Below are 20,310 nucleotides of genomic sequence, written 5' to 3'. Positions count from 1 at the left end.
AGCGAATTGCAGCGTCTTAGACGACTGGGCAACCCGTGAGTGAGTGAGTGAGTGAGTGAGTGAGTGAGTGAGTGTTGGGTTAAAAGCCGCTTTTAACAGTATTCCAGTTATATCACGGTGTGTCAGTTTAATGTGGTAGGAAAGCCCCAAGTGATGCAGGTCTCAACGTTTACCACTTTGGTGAAACCCACAAGTATATGTATGGTGCTGACAAACCTAGAAACATAATCGGGGGTGAACCGGGATTCAAACCCACAATCATTGGTTTCCGGCGTGCCCAAGGGACGCAACTCTGCACAGCGAATTGCGGCGTCTTAGACGACTGGGCAACCCGTGCCCCCCACAACATGCTTAGAAGGACTGGAGGATTTGTGACTGGTGTCTGAAATAGCTGCAAGTCTGTTTCCCAATGGCAAGTAACACTTTACGTGGACTAGTAATAATTTGAACCTCCCATTTGTCCTTTCCATTCATTAAATTATTGAGAGGGCGTCTGACACAGTATGAGAACTATCAGCTTAATATGTTAATTTAAGCAGTATTAACAAATAATAATTACGCCAAACTGTTCCTGACCATGTGACAAACCCAGTCCCCAACAACCTATGCTGGTAAGAGGCGACTTAAAGGATCGGGTGGTGTCGTTGGGATGGTATGGATCGTTCCTCATAATATCAATCACTTGACTGTCTGGTGGAGTATGTTTTTAAGTCGCTTCTAGCAATATTCCAGCAATATGACGGCAAGGGCCAAAAGTTGGCTCCACACATTGTACCCATGTGTGGAATCGAAACCTGGGTCTTTGGAGTGATGAACGAACGTTTTAACCACTAGGCTACCCCGCCGCCGTCTGGTCTATTAATTACAGGTTTATTTAAACATATTAATTACAAACACACAAATCTTATATACAGTGAAACCCTGATTATCCAGACAGAACTATTCCACTGAATTTATCCGGCTGGATTAAAGAAACATGGTTAGGAGTAATCATGTGTTTCCTGAGGTCCTTCAGTTTGTGTCCTGTGGAGTGTGACATTAAATAACGAACAAACCATACAGTTTGATAAACATATTGGGGGTGAATCTGGACTTTCAACCAGCATACAGCATATCTTTGGAGGATGAGGGACGCCGAGCTGTTGCGCTGTAGAACTGTACAGGGACACTGTAGAACCCCCCCACGAGGACATGCTGGTCCTGTGCCTGTTCCTCACCTGTTCATTTGCAGGAGGAGATATCCCGATGAGCTGGAGGAAGTCGAGGAACATCTTGTCCTCCATTGCTGTCTCATTGTCTTCCGTCAGAGGCACGATCGGGACGGCCACTCTGTAGTCTGTCACCACAGAGACAAGGTGTCACGCTACATTACAACAATCTTCAATTTTTGTATTGTGATGTTTACACGATATTCTGCTTCTCCATTGATTAAAGGCTGGTCACATGACCACGAGACTGAAGTTCATTAGCGTATGAACAACACATTTTGATGTTCATCACAAGACTCTATTCTTGAAATGACGTAAACACTGACGGACTACTTCCACATTTCTGGGAAACTCCTGGGAATTCCCTAGCATGAATACAGACAGAAGCTTAGTTTCTCATCATTTAAACTCCTTAATTTTGAACACAGCGTTTTAGCTTACTTCATGGACAAACATTATCGCAAGCTTCGACGTTCATACAGTTTCTGTGTGAGTTTGTTGGAGTGAAAGTCATTTTTAAACTTCATAATAACAATAGATAAAACATGTCATCTTTATATATCGTTGCAACATTCTGTAGTGACGCATGACTTCATGGTACTATACTTGTATCAAGTCCCAAAGTACAAAGATGCATGACACCATATGAACAGTCACAGCCCTAACCCTATTGTCTACATAGTTAATCATGGGCAAGATCCACCATTCTCTCCACATATCTCCTACCATCCCTCTCCCTGTCCTCTGCTGTTCTCCTCAGCCCCCTCTGTATCCAGACAATCTGATCTCTGTAGCCGTTCTGCACAACTGACTTGAGTCGCTGTTCCACTGACCGATTCTCCTCCCCTCCGCCTGCTGTGTTTCCTTGGTCTGTTTCCTCCTCACTGGAGCTCTCGCTGGCTGAAGATACAAACCTCTCATGTCCTCCTTCAAAACCTGAAAGCATACAGCAAAACCTCTATATGGTAAGCTAGGACACACTCCCGCGCATTTGGGACTAAGCATAACACCACTGCCACAGGCTAATTTGCATATCATGTGACCAGACTTTATTCTTGTTTGTAAACAAACACGATTATTCTGAAATCAGACTGGCCGAACGCAAACCTTTCAGTGCTCTCTACATATTGTTTTGCATTATATAGATATGCTACTACAACTGCGACAGTGAGGTGCATGACAATATATCTTTACACATCAAAGTATCCATATTCATAGCTCTCCGTAGGGCTGCAATGACAGCATGTGAGCCATACAACCAATGTAACAACTGATAACTACGCAAATGGAAACAGTTTTTCACGTTTTAAGACTTTCTCAATGGAAGTTAACCATTCTATGACATATGTTATCTAATGTGTAGATTCGTCAAAAATGAAACAGCAACACATACAATATCTTGAATGGACTGTGTAAGATGTGATGAATCATCACATGGCACTAGTCTGTGTCAGAGTATTCTGGCCGCAATGAGTGAGTGAGTATGTTTTTTTGCGCTTTTAACAATATTCCAGCAATATCACGGCAGGGGACACCAGAAATGGGCTTCACACATTGTACCCATGTCGGGAATTGAACCCGGGTCTTCAGCGTGACGAGCGAACGCTTTAACCACTAGGCTACCCGGCCGCCCCCTGGCTGCATGGAACTCTGGGTAGGAGAGCCCTAATGACCAACCAAACAGCTATAACACTATATATATCCCACAGTTGATTACATTTGGAGCAACCTTATTGGTCCAGTGGTTTCTGAGGAGATGGTGTTGACAGACAACACCAACAACTCGGCCATGACATGAGCTCACTTGACTTTCAGTCAGGAGAGCTAAAATGTTTCTAAGATTTCCAATCTGATTTTAATTTCCCCTTCATCCATACCGTCATCATTGTTGACAGACCCGTCATCGCTGTCGCTTCCTCTCCTCACGTCATCCTCACTGTCCGACCCCGCCTTGTCAGACTTGCGCTTCCGTTTCTTGTACAACTCCTTACGATCATTCACCAAACTCAGATTGATCAGCTTCTCAATGACCTTGGCCTTTGACCTCTTGTTGGTCAGGTTAGACAAGATGTTTCCCAGAGGATCTGTCAAAATGAGCAAACTTTATTTCCCTGTGGACCTGACAGATAATTTGATCCATATTGGCAAAACACGAATCTGAATCAAACAAGGGCAAAAGTGAGCGTGGCTCACTTATATCCCCGACCCACCTACTGTGTCAATAGTTTCAAATTATATAATGGATAGGGCTAAGGTTTGAAAAACTCATAAAAAAATGGAAAATTCATAAAAACATTTTTTTTCTTTTGACTGCACCCCTCCATATGACAGATTATATGTACTAAGTGTGAGATGAATCCACTGAAAAGTTTAAGAGAAATCAGGCGGACAAAGTTTTCGCACGGACGGACGGACGGAATCTTGGCATAACTAGTTGAGTTTTTGGGAGGCTTAGAATAATTGAAGTGAAAACTCAACCTTTACAGTCTCACATGTCTGTTGTTCAGCTGTATGAGAGTAGAAGCAATCTTCACAGACTTTGACATTGATTGTGAACATGGATATAATATAATTATTACCATTTGGATAGGATTCATATTTGCCAGTGTAAAACAAGGACATTTTTTTGTTTTTTTGGTAGTCATAGATGGTGTCTAACATTGTTATATACAAATAATTACTCTTGATGAGGTCAATATGAGACAACAAGGACCTGAGAACCTGGCCCCCAAGGGGTCGGGTCTGAGGGTCGTTGTCTTTGCATATTGACTTCGTCAAGAGTAATCATTTGTTTTATTATATCGAAATTCAGTTTAAATATTATGAAGTCTTTAAACCATTCTGTTTCATTACATCAACTCAGCTGCGAAAAATGAAATGTTTGTATTTGACGCCATCTTGTTTTCTAGCAGACGTGTCAATATCCATCACTTGACAGGTCAATACTGATCATGTGACAAGTCAATATTCGAGATCAGTGTCAGTCACATGATTCAGTGTCTACATTGAAATGTATTGTTTCGTCACGTGGTACGGATTAACCAATGGAATTGCAAGATTCTTTTTGAGGAAATGTGTCATGTTGGTACTTTGGTATATTAGCTCAGCCAAAGGAGAAAGTACTTGTCTTGAACAACTTCACCCCACTAAGTTTCATGATGCTCCGATACTTTAATGACAAAAAAACCAACCAAACAATAATTCCATTAAAACTGCACTAAGTTAACAGACGAAAACGGCTACATTATGGTTACCCCGGTCTTTGGATTAGCGTCTACTCAAATTTTATTCTCAGCTCCATGGGAAGTATTCAAACCTAACGGTGCCTGACCATTTCACCATACTGGGTTACCCATTCACTGCTGGGTGAATAGAAGCGTATTTCACAAAATCTGTTACCTCATCCAAATACACTCTGCAATAAATGTTGCCTAGCTTGACTTAATACCTGCATGCAGCACACAGGGCCATGTGCTTCAACATGAATCGTGAATCGTTACAGTCTGAGTAACCAATCTGCTAGCCAAGGCAATCTTCCACGACTCACATATTACTGGATATATTTTGTTCTTCATAAACACCACCACCACAATCATCACCAACAGTCCAAACAGAGAAAACAACCAACCACTGGAGTCCTTGAACTGATGGTAGAGGTCAGTCAGTTGTAGTTCCTCCTCTTCCCGCCAGGGGCCACTGCGACTTATACTGACAAGAAGAAGAAAATTAGTGAGTGGCAAGTTGGTATGACATTGCTCTAGTAACACTGCCACCTTGTGGAAAAAGGTCCCCCAGGACTGATGTGTGCCTCCCCCAGGACTGATGTGTCTCTCTCCCAGGACTTATGCGTCTCTCCCCCAGGACTTATGTGGCCCTCCCCCTCCCCCAGGACAGACGAGTGTCTCCCCCAGGACTGATGTGTGTCTCCCCTAGGACTGATGTGTGCCTCCCCCAGGACTGATGTATGCCTCCCCCATGACTGATGCGTGTCTTCCCCAGGACTGATGCGTGTCTCCCCCAGGACAGATGTGTCTCTCCCCCTAGGACTGATGTGTCTCTCCCCTAGGACCGATGTGTGTCTCCCCAAGGACCGATGTGTGCCTCCCAGGACTGATGTGTCTCTCCCAGGACTGATGTGTGTCTCTCCCCCCCTGGACTGATGTCTCTCCCCCAGGACTGATGTGTCTCTCCCAGGACTGATGTCTCTCCCCCAGGACTGATCACTGTGTGCTCACCCTGAGGGTTTCTTCTTCAGCTCCTTGGCACTGCCAATCAAACCCTGTTTCTTCAGTTCACGGATGACCTGACCTCGAGTCTTGCTGGGGTCAGTGAGACGTTCCATGATGAGGTCAACTGTATCTTTTTCTTAAAATGTAATATTTTAATACTTTATCAAATATGTAAAAAAAACACTGCATTGTTCATAAAACAACATCAAAACAAACAATATTTCTTAAATGTCACATTATAACTGTTTCAAGTATTTATTTATTTTATTAATAAACTATGGTCCATTGCTAATCAAGGTGATCAAACTGCTACCACTTCCCCATGTCTATACTCTTGTACACCACAAGCTAAAGGGGGCGGTCGGGTAGCCTAGTGGTAAAGCATTCGCTCGTCATGCCGAAGACCCGGGTTCAATTCCCGACATGGGTACAATGTGTGAAGCCCATTTCTGGTGTCCCTCGGCTGTGATATTGCTGGAATATTGTTAAAAGCGGCGTAAAACCATACTCTCACTCACTCACAAGCTAAAGTGATATCACTCATGTCTGCTTGACGTGGGAGGAAAGCCCTAAGTCACGCAGGTCTTTACCACTTTGGTGAAATCCACCAGCACCAGTCTGGACAAACCTTAAAACATAATCGGGGCGAAGTGCTATTTGAACCCACAATCATAGGTTTCTGGCGTGCCTAAACGACGCAAACCTGCATACTGAACTGTGGTGCCTTAGACTGGGCCACCCATGCCCCCTCACAGCAAAAGAATTCCGCAAGCCTTCTCAATATCATCATATTTAGACAATGAACTGGGACTTATCCAGGATAAAACAAGGGCAAAAGTGAGCCTGGCTCACTTATATTCCCGACCCACCTACTGTGTCAGTAGTTTCAAATTAAATAGCTAGGATAGGGTTAGGGTTTGAAAAATTCATAAAAAAATGGAAAATTAATAAAAACATTTTTTTCTTTGGACTGCACCCTCCATATGACACAGAATATATGTACTAAGTTTGAGATGAATCCACTGAATAGTTTAGGAGAAATCGTGCGGACAAAGTTTTCGGACGGACGGACCCTTGGTATAACTATATACCCCCGACCTAAATGATCGGGGGTATAAAAATATGCTATTGTCGTAAGAGGCAACTACTGGTAAATAGATCATGTGGTTAGGCTGGTCCGTTACATGTCGATGTATCTCAATTGGGTGGATCGATGCCTGTGTCAATCACTTTATTTACAGACCAGCATCTGTTCCTCCTGTACACAAGTCTTACCTGGGTGTTCCGCATCGCGGAATTCATCATAGAGTCGCAGCAGCTCCTGCTCCAGCTCCTCAGACCACTGCACCTTGCCCTTGGATGAGCTGCAACAGAGGGGGCTCACACTCAGGTTTACACAACATAGGACTAGGACACGTGATGACACAGTTGACACAGACAGTGCACAAAGTCTCATACACGTCAAAAGTTGACAGTGCAAGTCAAATGATGTCTCAGACAGTGTAAGAAGCCCAAGAAGTCGAGTGTCAAAGGGAGACAACTTTCACAGGACTAGGGCATATCTATTAAGTAGCAAGCACAAATGTAAAACTAAGAAAACTATATACAGAGATGTACCTGTCAGTGATCAGTGTCTCTCTTCTCTCTGTCACATACACAACCATTCTGTATTAATACAAGCCAAATAACACTTAATACCGGAACTACTTTCAGTATACCTCAAAGACACTATGATTTTCAGAGTAAGATTATGAAAATCAAGCTACAAAATATATGTCTTTTTCAAGTCAATAACATATATCTTATCTGCGCCACCCACGAAAATGTCAACTTTGCAGGTCACTCACAAGAAAAAGAAATATCGTTTACATTTATGCAAAAATATATACATAACCACTTATCAGGCAATTATTTTTCAGTGAGGTGTCAGGTACGGATGGTATCTGGTTGCCTAATGCCTCAAAATGATGCCAAGAACAAAAATATGTCTATGAGAATAGAAAAACAGTGGTCAACAGCCTAAAAACTGTTACAAGCGAACAACAGATTCATTTAGTCAAGACAGTGGGACCGCCTCTGTGGTCTAGCAATGGATCATCCCCCGAAGAGCAGGAGTCCGGGTTCAATCTCTGGTCGCGTCATACCAAAAGATGTTACTTGTTTTTACCCTGCATGACGCTTGGTTTAAAGGGCTAAAACAAGGACTGGTCGGCTCGGAGTCAGTATACTGTGTCTGAGTGGGGTAGCACTATAAAATCAGCATTAGTCTGGACTAGTGCAAGCAGCCACACAAACAAACACAGACACATGCATGTCGCTATATAAGTGCAAAAATCTTGGTTGCGACGTTAAACCCCATTTCACCTCAAGACATTAGGTGAAAACGCACTTGTAATGTAAATGTCACATACTCAAAGACTCATATGGTCTAAGGCTACAATATCTGAAACTGGGGACAGTTGAAGGTAGTCCTGCAGTCAACCCTTCAAGCACTATCCATGCCAAGTAGCACTATCCATGCCAAGTAGCACTATCCACAGATGCGTCACCCTGTCCCGGAGTGTGATATCCTCACCTGACGGTGCCGTAACCCTGACAGATCTCCATGGCCTCCTTGCTTCCCTTCCAGAACAGCATCTCCATAAACACCTTCTTGTTCTGTTCTGCCGTCTCCACAAACCGCCGGACAATGTGGGTACCAAATTTTATCATCTCCTGAGGACAATGAAAAAACTGTTGCAGACTTCCGACACATACTTCTAAAATCTAAGTGAAACAAAAAATCAGTCAAACTTTTGTAAAGTTAAAATCAAAGTTAACACAAGCACCGAGTGCCACTGAAAACATATCCATATTTCAAGACAAGAAGAGTGGTAACGTCCGTGTATGTAATAGTCTGCATAACAATCCACTGGCAGTCTTGCTAGCAGGCAGGCTGCTCTTTCCGACAGCGTTAGATGAGTGTCAGAAAATACAGGGAATCCTGAATGTAGGGATTTAACTTTAACCATTAGGGCAAAGATATTTCACTTTCATAAGATCATCCAAAGATCCCATACCCACGAAAACCAAACTGAGTATGCAGCTAAACATCTGAGAGAAATTTTGATATTTTGGACCCCCCTCCTTCATAAATGTTAGATCAGCCCCTTTACACATAATTTGGAACATTGTTGATATTACCCGGTGATTGATAAAGATATTCCATCAAGGACATTTAATTGCATCCAAAGTTTAACCAGAGGTACAAGGGAAAAGTCCCCTGATATACACATTGACACGGCACTCGTACCCGGAAACGGGAAAGTCTGGCATAAGGGCCAAGGAGAACTTTCTGAAAGACGCGGAATATGGACGCCTGGAACACCATGGCCGTGTAGCCAAGGTCAAAGGCGACCCGGTGGAGCATCTTGACGATACAGTGGTTGGTATGGTCGGAGTTCTTCTCGAAGTCGGACAGCAGGATTCCATAGGCCTTCAGTATCTCCGGCTTGCTGAACCTGTGTGTGCAGAAACGCAGGGTGAATCCCCATGGAGTTGGCGGAAACAACGCTGATATGACTAGAATGATGTGAAACTGTCAAACACTTAACAATGAATAACGGAATCCTATAAGATGCTCATCCCCTCAGGTGATCCTACAAAAGCTATGGTGTAGAGGAGAATGTTTCTTTGTTTTTTAAACGCTGCACTCAGCAATATTCCAGCTATATGTCTGTAAAATAATCAAGTCTGGACCAGACAATCCAGTGATTGACATCATGAGCATCGATGACATGTATCAACCAAGTCAGTGAGCCTGACCACCAGATCCTGATAGTCGCCTTTTACGACAAGCAGAGTCGCTTTTTATGGCAAGTATGGGTTCATACAGGAGAATGACTCATTATCTCAGATCTTCCCTGAATAATGAGGACTAAAGCAGTCGTACACATTTTTCTATACCCCAGGGCCATGTTCCACAAATCGATCTTAGTCCTAGGATAATCGTAACATTCATACTTTAACAAAGGCTTACGAAAGTCGTAGTGCAAAGATCGCTCTGTGGAACAACAACCAGAAGGATAGAAAGTGAATCCATCTCAACCTCATCTTCCCGAGGCAAGTGAGTTAACTGACTGTAAAAGTCCAGTTTCCACCCTTGCCAAACTAGGCTGGAATTTCTAGGCTCGATCGTAGCTCCACCAGTGGCTATTACGAGTTATGTCCCTTCTATGTTCCTCCTATTGACCAATCAGATTCCATCTCTCGTATCACTTGCATTTGCTTCAAACGAATTGGAGGCGCACAGTCAAGACGATCTGCTCGATAATCAAGATCTATATTGTAATACAATGGGTCTTACCCAACATGCCCAAAGTGCATCAAATCATGTGAGCACCTTGATGAAAGGATTTACAAAACATCTGTTGATGCAATATTGGCAGTACACATGCTTTGCAAATCATGCAGTCCACCTGAATCTGCATGTTGAAATCCATGTTGTTTACAAACTGAATGTCTAGATCGTTACGCAATTTTGATTGGACTATGCATAGCCTCGTTAGTCCAGCCAAAACGTAAGTACGTAATAACTGCCAAGTTCGGCAAGGGTGGAAACTGGATTTTTATAGCCAGTTAACTCCCTTGCCTCAGGAAGATATCTCAACCTTTGTCTGTAGTCTCGTCACCAACTGAAAAACTTTGAAACAATTGACCAAATATTTCTCACTCACATAACATATTCTATATAAATAACCTGACATTCTTTTTAACAAATATTATTTACAGGGCTAAACAAATATATCACCAGAGCTCCATGTGAAAGGTTCCCACCCTCACTGAATGTACCTACGTTAAAATAAACCCTGTGAAGTCGAACTCCTGTTCCGATGTGCTTGTCTCCACTTCTTCCTCCTCTGAAACATTTTATCTTATTTTTTACAAACATTTTACTTCTAATTATTCATTGGACTGAGTTGACAGGTCAAAAAGAAATGATTAAGTATAATATTTTACAATGTTTTCCAAATGTAGGAATATAAGTGTGAATGTAATCAAATTTAGCAAATCCGAAAGGTTTAAATAGTCTGATTATAATAGATTGTTTATATTATATAATAGATAATCAATAGAAAAATATTTCAGTTACTTTAATGGAAACAAAGGCATTGTCTTTTGTTTGAGGGGAGCAATTTTACTGTTACAGCTTTACCAACGTGGTGGCAAAATGGCCAGGTTCGACTCACGACTCACGACTCCCTGATATGGAGTAGTAGTCAAGTTGGCATGAAGTGGTTGGCCACTTGGCGACTCTGGGTAAACTAGTTTAACCTTACCCGTTATGCAATAAACTTGAGGAACACCGAAGAAATAATATAGAGGTCTGTGCACAAATCTTCTGAGTCTACTGACCCAAGCTTGTTTTTTGGCATTATTTTCAGTTATTTTAGTCAAAGCATATGGACTAGCATTAGCTGATCTTAGTAAACATGACTAGCCTCGTGATTCAGACTTTTTGCTGAACTGGTTGCCTGTTGTAGCAGTGTGTGAAACAGTCTCAACACATTGCTTGCCAGGTGGGCTAGCTAGCCTTAAAAGTTACCAACAAGATTCAAATTTCACTAGCTTAAGGATGCCACAGTTTATTTTTTAACAAATCTGATTCTGCGAAGGTACAATAAAGTAAAAACAAATAGCACACCATGAGTCCAATATCATGAAGGGGGGTAACTCTGATATTAACCTTGATTGGTTACAGATATTAATTTTATTTCTGAAACCAGTCAGGCTGGGGAAATTTCGGAATCTTTAGCCCACCTGAAATTTTAGCCACGGACAATCACATTAAAATCAGATCAGATTACATCCCATTACGGGTCACGTCAGACCGACCTTTCGCGAACAATTCCGACCAATGGAATGACTGACAAGAAGTCGACAATAGTCCATCAGAAGGCAGCTTTCTCGTCCTTTAGGGCGCTAATTGCAAATTGGCGACTATGCTACCAAACATAGTTTGACAAATTATCGCTTTAAAATTTGACACCTGAACAAAAGAACACTCTCAGATGGCTAATATATGGTCCAGATTGTATAGATTCAGTCGTTGAGCCTGTAACTATCGTTCGGAATACCCTGTTTTAAAGTTTTCGAGGCTGCATGATTAGAAAATCACATTCCGAATGTCACTTTCATAATCTGGTAAGCAATGCTCTGATTGGTCGGATAAAAGGTCGTTCTGACTTGACCCCTAATGGGATGTCCTCAGATCTTTGTTTAGCGGTAGCGAGAACAAAGATCTGATTTTAATGACATTGAGCCATGGATCTCTAGCCCCGGGTTAGTGGGCAGGTGGCTGTTTCACACACGGTGTTGTCGTACAACGTACCTTCCTGCTGTGGCTCCTCCCACTCCTCGGGCTGGGTCTGGGTGCTGGGGCGGTTCGGCTCTGCAACATAAACTTGATCATGACACACTGTTCATGCTACTGTGTCCTACCTTGTACTGGGAAGTGTATTGTAGCCATGTGGCAGAAAGCCAACAATGATGGAGGACGTAACAACGTTTACCATATTGGTGATACCTGTGAGCACAGTGCTGACAAACTGGTTATCACAATCAGGGATTCAAACCACAGTCATAGGATCATGGCACGCCAAAGGGATGCAACTCTGTGGGGGCTAACATGAGCTATTTCAGCAGGGAGACCAGATCAACTGCTTACAAAGCACCATCACAAAACTGAATACAGCCACACAAGAAAAACATGGCAAAGAGCCGAAATGAAATCAATAAAAATAAGTAAAACAAGAGTCATCAGGAGACGACATATCCCTCATCGTGGTGCAATTCGGAAAAGGAGTTTGGCTACTTACACCCCACGCTTCATTCATTGCCATTGGAAACCTTCAGTTCAGTGAAGAAAAGACTCATTAAAAGGCACAGGTTCCCCGCTCTGATCTATACAGCAAGTTTCAACAACGGTTTAGGAAAAGGAAAACAGACAGACGGACAAGCATGCTGATTATAACCAAAATCACGGGACAGAAACAGAGTTAAAAAAGGAGACAGAAAAACAGTACTAAAATAAATTGTATTAAATACTAGCCAGATAACCAATTTCAATTCAGTGTCTGTAAAATTAGTGGTTCCAAATCAATGCAGAGTAACATTTATGAAGTTCTGATGGCATTATTATTATTATACATTTGCCAAAAAATTTCAAAAAAAGATTCAGCTTCATAGGAGTGGAGGTCGAAAAAAAGGGTCCAAACTGGAGAAAATATGAGTCCCTGACATCAGCGCTACTTTTGGTCCAGGATGCTAAATATACTGGCCTCACAGAGCCATGCTGAGGGAAGTGAGTGTCAGCCAGTTGACTCACTTGATGTGATTATTTTGCATGAAGCATTATTCATGTGCTCTCATAGCAGGACCATCATCTAGAACTGTTGACTGATTCAACCGTTTGATAAGGTTTGTTTGTTTGTTGCTGTCAATAAGTCCAGTGATTGATATCATGAGCAACAAGTTGTCAGGGTGTGCTGACATCCAATCAACCACAATCACCAAGTTATTCCCGAACCATTATGTTGCTTCCTATAACAAACAAAGGTTGCTAGGGATGAATTCTAACTCAGAATTCCCAGTGGTTTTAATAAAAAATAAAATATAACACAAACTTATCCCAAATCGTTAAGAAGTGTTTACATCTCAGACTGCTGATCAAGCTATACTCAAGACTGGACGGACAGCTTCTATTTGGTGAATAAAGAACACTGACCTGTGACCTGATTTCTTAAGCATCTGGTCACTTCAGGTCAAAATCCCACGGTCAATATCTGTACATATACATGGACATCCTGACCAGCAATGCCAGAAATAACAGTAATATACAGGGGCAGCAAATACTGGCTCACTTTACAAAGAGTTTATATACATGGTGTCCTTGAACAGTGAAATAGATTGGTTAAATTTTGTTTGCTTTTTGAGAATATTGATAAAAGAGGTTGGTTGCTGTGAGTGCTGAAGGATCAAGGGAGATTTGTTTAACGCCGCACTCAGCAATATTCTAGCTGTATGACGGCGGTCTGTAACTAATCGAGTCTGGACCAGACAATCCAGTGAATGATGTCATGAGCATCAATCCATGCAATTGGGATACAATGACATGCATTAACCAAGTCAGCGAGCCTGACCACATGATCCCAAGCAGTCGCCAGTTATGGCTAGCATGGGTTGCTGAAGACGTATTCAGGAGATGAGTGGGTTGCTTTTTATGGTGCTTAACAGTATTTCAGTTACATAGAGATGTGTCAACTTAACTCTGGTCCTCTCTCCATAAAGTCAACTAAGAGAACTGACCACTTTCAAGTTGGAAGACATAAAATATTATTATTTTATAAATTTATTATTATTTTATTTATCTATTATTATTATTATTATTATTATTATTACCACCATTATTATTATTATTGTTGTTGTTGTTAATTATTCTTTACTTTGGTGAAACCAGTGAGCATATGGTGTTGTTCTGACAAACATAGAAACATCAGGGGAAATCAAGGATTTAAACCCACGATCACAGATTTCTTACCTACAGGACACAACGCTGGCCTCCATACCACACCACTTGACAATGACGGCTCTGAGGGAGCTATCCATGTCTCTTACAGTATGAAACTATGTTAAAATAAAAAATGAAACAAAATAAACGCTTTTCTATTAATTACAAGTCAGTCTTGGTATGCTACCTCAACATAAGACACAGAAACCAGTCTTCCAGAACAGAATTATAATCAGTTGTTGACAATCAGTGCCAGCAAACATGTTGCTAACTTTGGAAGGAGGTGAGGCATGTCAAAAATGGAATGTCACTTGTGACGAAAACACAACAGGAAAGGAACACCCTCCACCTTCACACCACTTAGCGTCAAACGTTGCTAATCACTCCGATTAACACACTAAAATATCATTCTACTACGTGAAGACCAAAAACACTTACACACCCTAATATCAGCTGAAAAATAAAAATCAGATATTCCAAAAGTCCAAGTAATCTTTGAGAAGTCACATTAGGAAAGGCCAATTTAATTTCCTTAGGTCTATTACGCCAAAGACAAGAAGCTCAGTGAAAAAAAATATACTACGCAACATTTGCTTCGGACCAAACTCTTAAGTTAAAGGAGTGGTCCTACATATTAAGCAGTAAAAGTTGAGGTTTAGCAAGAAGAAATTAGATTTGTCTCGTCTAACTTCGAAAATTTGAACTTGCAGTTGTTGCTAAACGTTGTTACAAGCAATCAAGAAGTTGTTATCCATTAAAGTTCCGTGTCTTCATAAAAACCTTTCATTGAATGGAGATCCATTATCTGGAATTGTATAATTACTATATTCGACGTAATAAGCGCCCAGGGAGCTCTCAAAATTTGAAATAGGGGGCTCTTATTAGAATGTTATTTTGGTGAAAAAAAACAGAGTTGAAAGATAAATTTCATGGTTTATGCTGACAGCCTGAAATGTTTATGTACAACAGATATATTTTTCCAGAATTAAATGCCCATAATTAAGGGTGCATATAACACACGAGTGCGTATTATACGCTAATAAATAAGTCTTGTGTACATTAATCAATCGAAAGGGGTGCTAATTGGGATTGTTCACTAGCCAATATCTTAGCAAATGTTGCCGTGGGCGCTTATTACGTCGAATACGGTATATAAGGAATTGTAGGCTAGATATATCTGTAGAGAACTGATTTAAATGTAACTGCCTACGAAAAGGACAGAATGAGAAAATCATTAGAATTTCATGTCCATATCGCATAAATAATACTGTTTGTTAGATATACCCTGATGGATGTGATTTAAAATTTTAATTCGTACATTATCATCTTTGAACGTCACAAAATCTCCTTCAGATGACTGAAGTTGTGAAAATAGCATTTTGAAACTGAGACAATCTCTTTACAATACAACACAGGGTGAGATGTACATCGTGATTTGTCCTGACTTGACTTTTGAACATTGTCAGCAGTAAGTCATTCAGTGCACAATGAAAATATGTTTAAAACAATTGAACTTTTAACCTCCCACTCCAGTTTTCTTTAAACATGGAAGCGAGCAAGTACACGGGGGGCAAACATTCTACGTTCACCCAGACACATGTAACTTTCTTCTGGAGGTGAATGAAATTGCCATCGAGCTGCTGCTTCCGGCAAGGGGAGCAGTGGCCGCATTTAGCCGAGTTAATTAGAGGACACTTGACACGACACACCTTCCTCTGATGTAATGGGTGATACGCTCGATGCCAGGACGACCCTCCTCGTTATGACACCAAATATTGTGATGTACTGGGTTAGCAAGAATCTCAATTTGAAATTGCCATGGGTACTAATTTACACCACTTTTAGTAAAATTCCAACAATATTAAATGGACAATGGACTTAAAAGATGGTATCCATGTGGAGAATCGAACCTGGGTCGTTGTGATGGTCGGACACTTTACCACCAACTGACTAGTTACATTTGTTGAGTATTTTTAAAAAAGTACTTCCAATTTTGACTTGTTCTAGCTGGGTTAGACTGTAAATATATGCAAAGGCAAGTCAGGTTGTTTCCAGCGGAAAAAGAACGTTGTTGATAAATGTTGTTTCCGATTTTTATTTTGGATTATAACTCAGACAAAACACTTCTCTTGGTTTTGGATGAGAATGCAAACACCACATCAAGTTTTATCCTTAATGTAAGTTTGAACACTGTATAGATAATGAACAGCTTTCCACAGTCCACAGGGCAGACATAGTACCTGCCTTATATACTTGAGACAATGTACAAAGTAACTGGAATGTTATCTGACACATTGTTGGACAAGTAACTGGACAGTTATCTGACACAATGTACCAAGCAACTGGACAGTTATCTGACACAATGTACCCAGTAAATGGACAGTTATCTGACACAATGTACCAAGTAACTGGACAGTTATCTGACACAATGTACCCAGTAAATGGACAGTTATCTGACACAATGTTGGACAAGTAACTGGACAGTTATCTGACACAATGTACCAAGTAACTGGACAGTTATCTGACACAATGTACCCAGTAAATGGACAGTTATCTGACACAATGTACCCAGTAAATGGACAGTTATCTGACACAATGTTGGACAAGTAACTGGACAGTTATCTGACACAATGTTGGACAAGTAACTGGACAGTTATCTGACACAATGTACCAAGTAACTGGACAGTTATCTGACACAATGTACCAAGTAACTGGACAGTTATCTGACACAATGTACCAAGTAACTGGACAGTTATCTGCCACAATGTACCCAGTAAATGGACAGTTATCTGACACAATGTTGGACAAGTAACTGGACAGTTATCTGACACAATGTTGGACAAGTAACTGGACAGTTATCTGACACAATGTACCACGTAACTGGACAGTTATCTGACACAATGTACCCAGTAAATGGACAGTTGTCTGACACAATGTTGGACAAGTAACTGGACAGTTATCTGACACAATGATGGACAAATGTATCATTTCATAGAAAGTCATCACAACTAACATAAACATGAATTAGTAAATTTTCCATTGTCATTTTCTGTAAACATGGAGCCAAATATCCTCCTCAGAGCAGATCCAATAAATCCCTGGTGTTTTTATGCAATCTGAAATTCCTCCTGAGATCAAGAAAAATTATGAAAAGAAAACAAAATGATACTGAAACATACCCTACAGTTTTCTTATGAAGCAGATATTTATGGCCAATATTTAATTTAGTCCTCCATAGCAATTTTTTCTTTCCATCTGCGAACTTTGGTTTTGTTGCTACTGTGTGCCATGTGAAGGACTAAACAATGCATGTTGCGAGTCATAAACAGGAAGGAAGTACACTGTTGAGCGTTGAATACAAGATGTCTCGTGCACTAATTGTGTAATTGTTCCACTGCTGGACAAGTTCCCCCCCACCCCCTCCCCACCCATCTCGTGACATGACTAATCTTAATTATTGTAGGAGGAAATTTATTTATGATTCATTTAGGATTTCAAACTAGGTGGCTGTGGCAGACAAAATGAGAAAAACAGCTTCATTTTGTCCAAAATTGGGATTCGCTTGTCAAGCGTAATTTCTCTAATTCAGAGATATTTAAACATCATATTTAATGCAATCATATTAATTAAGTGTAAAATGATTTCTCTCTTTATTTGGTTTGTTGTTATTGACACATAATACACCCCTACCAAACTAATTATTAAACTGGAATTTGTACCATCAAATAAGACAGTAGATCAGCCATCTCGGTATCAGCAACTACCCTAATCACATGAACTGGAAAAACGTTTAAATCGTTTCCAACAACCTCCATGACTTCACTAAAAGAAAGTAACAGAAGCAGTCCACATTCACAAGCCATCAATCAACAAAAGATCAAGGCTATTACACCCCATCTGCCTAACATGAACTCATTAAGCAATAATCACCCCACCGATGTATACTTCAGGGATGTGAGCAGGATTTCCGAAAAAAGAGAGAGGAAAACTCTGGTGGGGTCTGGGGGTCTAAATTTTGTAAACATTTGATTGCAATTTAAGCGATTTCGTGCAGTTAGGACAACATTCACACCAAGATGTGTCAAAGGCAAAAGTCAAGTCAAATAAACAAAGATGGTGGATGCAGTAAAATTGCGAGGTTAAATCAGTACTTTCAAAAAATCGGGCATAGCTTCCGCGGGTCTGGGTGCAGTACTGCCATAAACTTCTTCTCCCATGCCCCAGACACAAGGACAACTGTCACATGCGTGCAATGTCTGACCCTTTCTCCATGTTGAGTGAGTGAGTGAGTGAGTATGGTTTTACGCCGCTTTTAGCAATATTCCAGCAATATCACGGCGGGGGACACCAGAAATGGGCTTCACACATTTAACCCATGTCGGGAATCGAACCCGGGTCTCCGGCGTGACGAGCGAGCGCTTTAACCACTAGGCTCCCCAACCGCCCCTTCTCCATGTTGAACATATTGAAAAAAACTTACCTTGTACTTACTTACCTTTTGTTGAAAAAAACCACAAAACAACATTGCAAACGTAAGACATTAATACAAGAAATATCCCTGTGTTTTGGGTTTTTCGGATGCTGAAGAAACATTTTTAGTTTTCCCACTAATCACATGAACAACTGTAAAACATCTCATTCACTAAAAGGCAACTTTATCTTAAAAACAAGCCATTATCTGTAAAGTTACAATTTCTGTGTGACGCCACACCCAACATTAAGGTGCAAGTATTTGTGATAGGAAACGTATGGTGTCCGTGTTTCTGCAGAGATTTCACATTTCTGATACTGAATCCTGTTTTATTTGCATTCCTCATCACGTTGTTGATTGTCCATCATATTGTTACAGTATTATCCTGCTGTTATCATTGTTAAACCTACTCCTGTTAATCCCCCTCAATTGTTACCGTTAATCCTCCACCTACTATATACACCTACTATATAGATTCTGTACCATGAATACATATGACGGCGGTCTGTAAATAATCGAGTCTGGACCAGACAATCCAGTGATTAATATCATGAGCATCGATCCACGCAATTGGGATCAATGACATGCATCAACCAAGTCAGCAAGCCTGACCACCCGATCCTGTTAGTCGCCTTTTACGACAAGCATAGTCACCTTTATCAACCAAGTCAGCGAGTCTGACCACCCAATCCCATTAGTCGCCTCTTACAACAAGCAGAGTTGCCTTTTACAGAAAGCAGTGGTTGCTGAAGACCTATTCTACCCCGGATCTTCACTGGTCTAAATATCAAATACCTAGCAAGGTTGTAATGATACTGTCAATGAAAAACTGATGTAGTCCACTATGAATTTATTATGAGAGGGCCCGGTCTTATGTTGCTTTGAACAGTATTTCAGTTATATCAAGGTGTCATCTCAATGTTGGCTAAAAGCTCTAAGTGAGTAAAGTCACACCAAGGTTAAAAGGAAAAGGAAGTAGGAATACCCATACTGTGATGCATTGATATCCATCTTTTCACTGTATACATCACTAAGCCAAACACATAGCCCACATTATTACCATGTTGACAATCAGATCCATTTCTCTTCATGTCCACTTTTACAGATTCTTGCACAAAAAATGACTAAACAAGCATCTAAGGTTATATCTGCCACTGATATAGAACGATAGAATGATACTTCACTTCATAAAACCATCTTAAAATTGGACTCTACAATATTGTGTCATTTGTGTAATTGTTTAACTTAGTCATCATCAAAAACATTTATTTAAACAGGAATAATGTATTTTTAAAAAATCTAGCATCACACATATAAGGCATGCTGCGGGTCCGTCAGTTATTACCATGTCGAGAATCAGATCCGTAGTCTCTTCACGTCCTCTTGTACAGATTCTTACACAACAAATGACCATACATGCTTCCATGGTTATGTCTGCCACTGACTATAGAACGATAGAATGCTGTACAGTTTTCACCCCTTATACTGTTGTCGAGTAAATTCACTTCATAAAACCATCTTAAAATTGGACTCTACAATATTGTGTCATTTGTGTAATTGTTTAATTTAGTCATCATCAAAAACATTTTTTTAAACAGGAATAATGTATTTTTTAAAAATCTAGCATCACACATATAAGGCATGCTGTGGGTCCGTCAGTTATTACCATGTCGAGAATCAGATCCGTAGTCTCTTCACGTCCTCTTGTACAGATTCTTACACAACAAATGACCATACATGCTTCCATGGTTATGTCTGCCACTGACTATAGAACGAGAGAATGCTGTACAGTTTTCACCCCTTATACTGTTGTCGAGTTAATTCACTTCATAAAACCATCTTAAAATTTGACTC

General features: G+C 40.7%; 1 protein-coding gene across 1 annotated transcript in view; it reads right to left on the bottom strand.

Moving 5' to 3' along the window:
- LOC139463860 (protein timeless homolog) overlaps positions 1–20,310 on the bottom strand; it is a 61,999-nt gene that overhangs the window by 7,132 nt on the left and 34,557 nt on the right. The window contains exons 19-28 of the mRNA XM_071245240.1: positions 11,808–11,867; positions 10,272–10,335; positions 8,730–8,937; positions 8,013–8,152; positions 6,713–6,801; positions 5,444–5,573; positions 4,837–4,916; positions 3,086–3,292; positions 1,935–2,144; positions 1,218–1,336 (exon numbers count right to left, since the gene is read on the bottom strand). Coding sequence (XP_071101341.1) covers positions 1,218–1,336; positions 1,935–2,144; positions 3,086–3,292; positions 4,837–4,916; positions 5,444–5,573; positions 6,713–6,801; positions 8,013–8,152; positions 8,730–8,937; positions 10,272–10,335; positions 11,808–11,867 — 1,307 coding nt within the window. The remainder of the gene's footprint in view (positions 1–1,217; positions 1,337–1,934; positions 2,145–3,085; positions 3,293–4,836; positions 4,917–5,443; positions 5,574–6,712; positions 6,802–8,012; positions 8,153–8,729; positions 8,938–10,271; positions 10,336–11,807; positions 11,868–20,310) is intronic.

This window comes from Haliotis cracherodii, unplaced genomic scaffold, assembly GCF_022045235.1.
Source record: "Haliotis cracherodii isolate W230 unplaced genomic scaffold, xgHalCrac1.p SCAF_16, whole genome shotgun sequence".
In the NCBI taxonomy this organism is placed as follows: domain Eukaryota; kingdom Metazoa; phylum Mollusca; class Gastropoda; order Lepetellida; family Haliotidae; genus Haliotis; species Haliotis cracherodii.
This window is presented reverse-complemented; position numbering and strand designations above follow the sequence as displayed.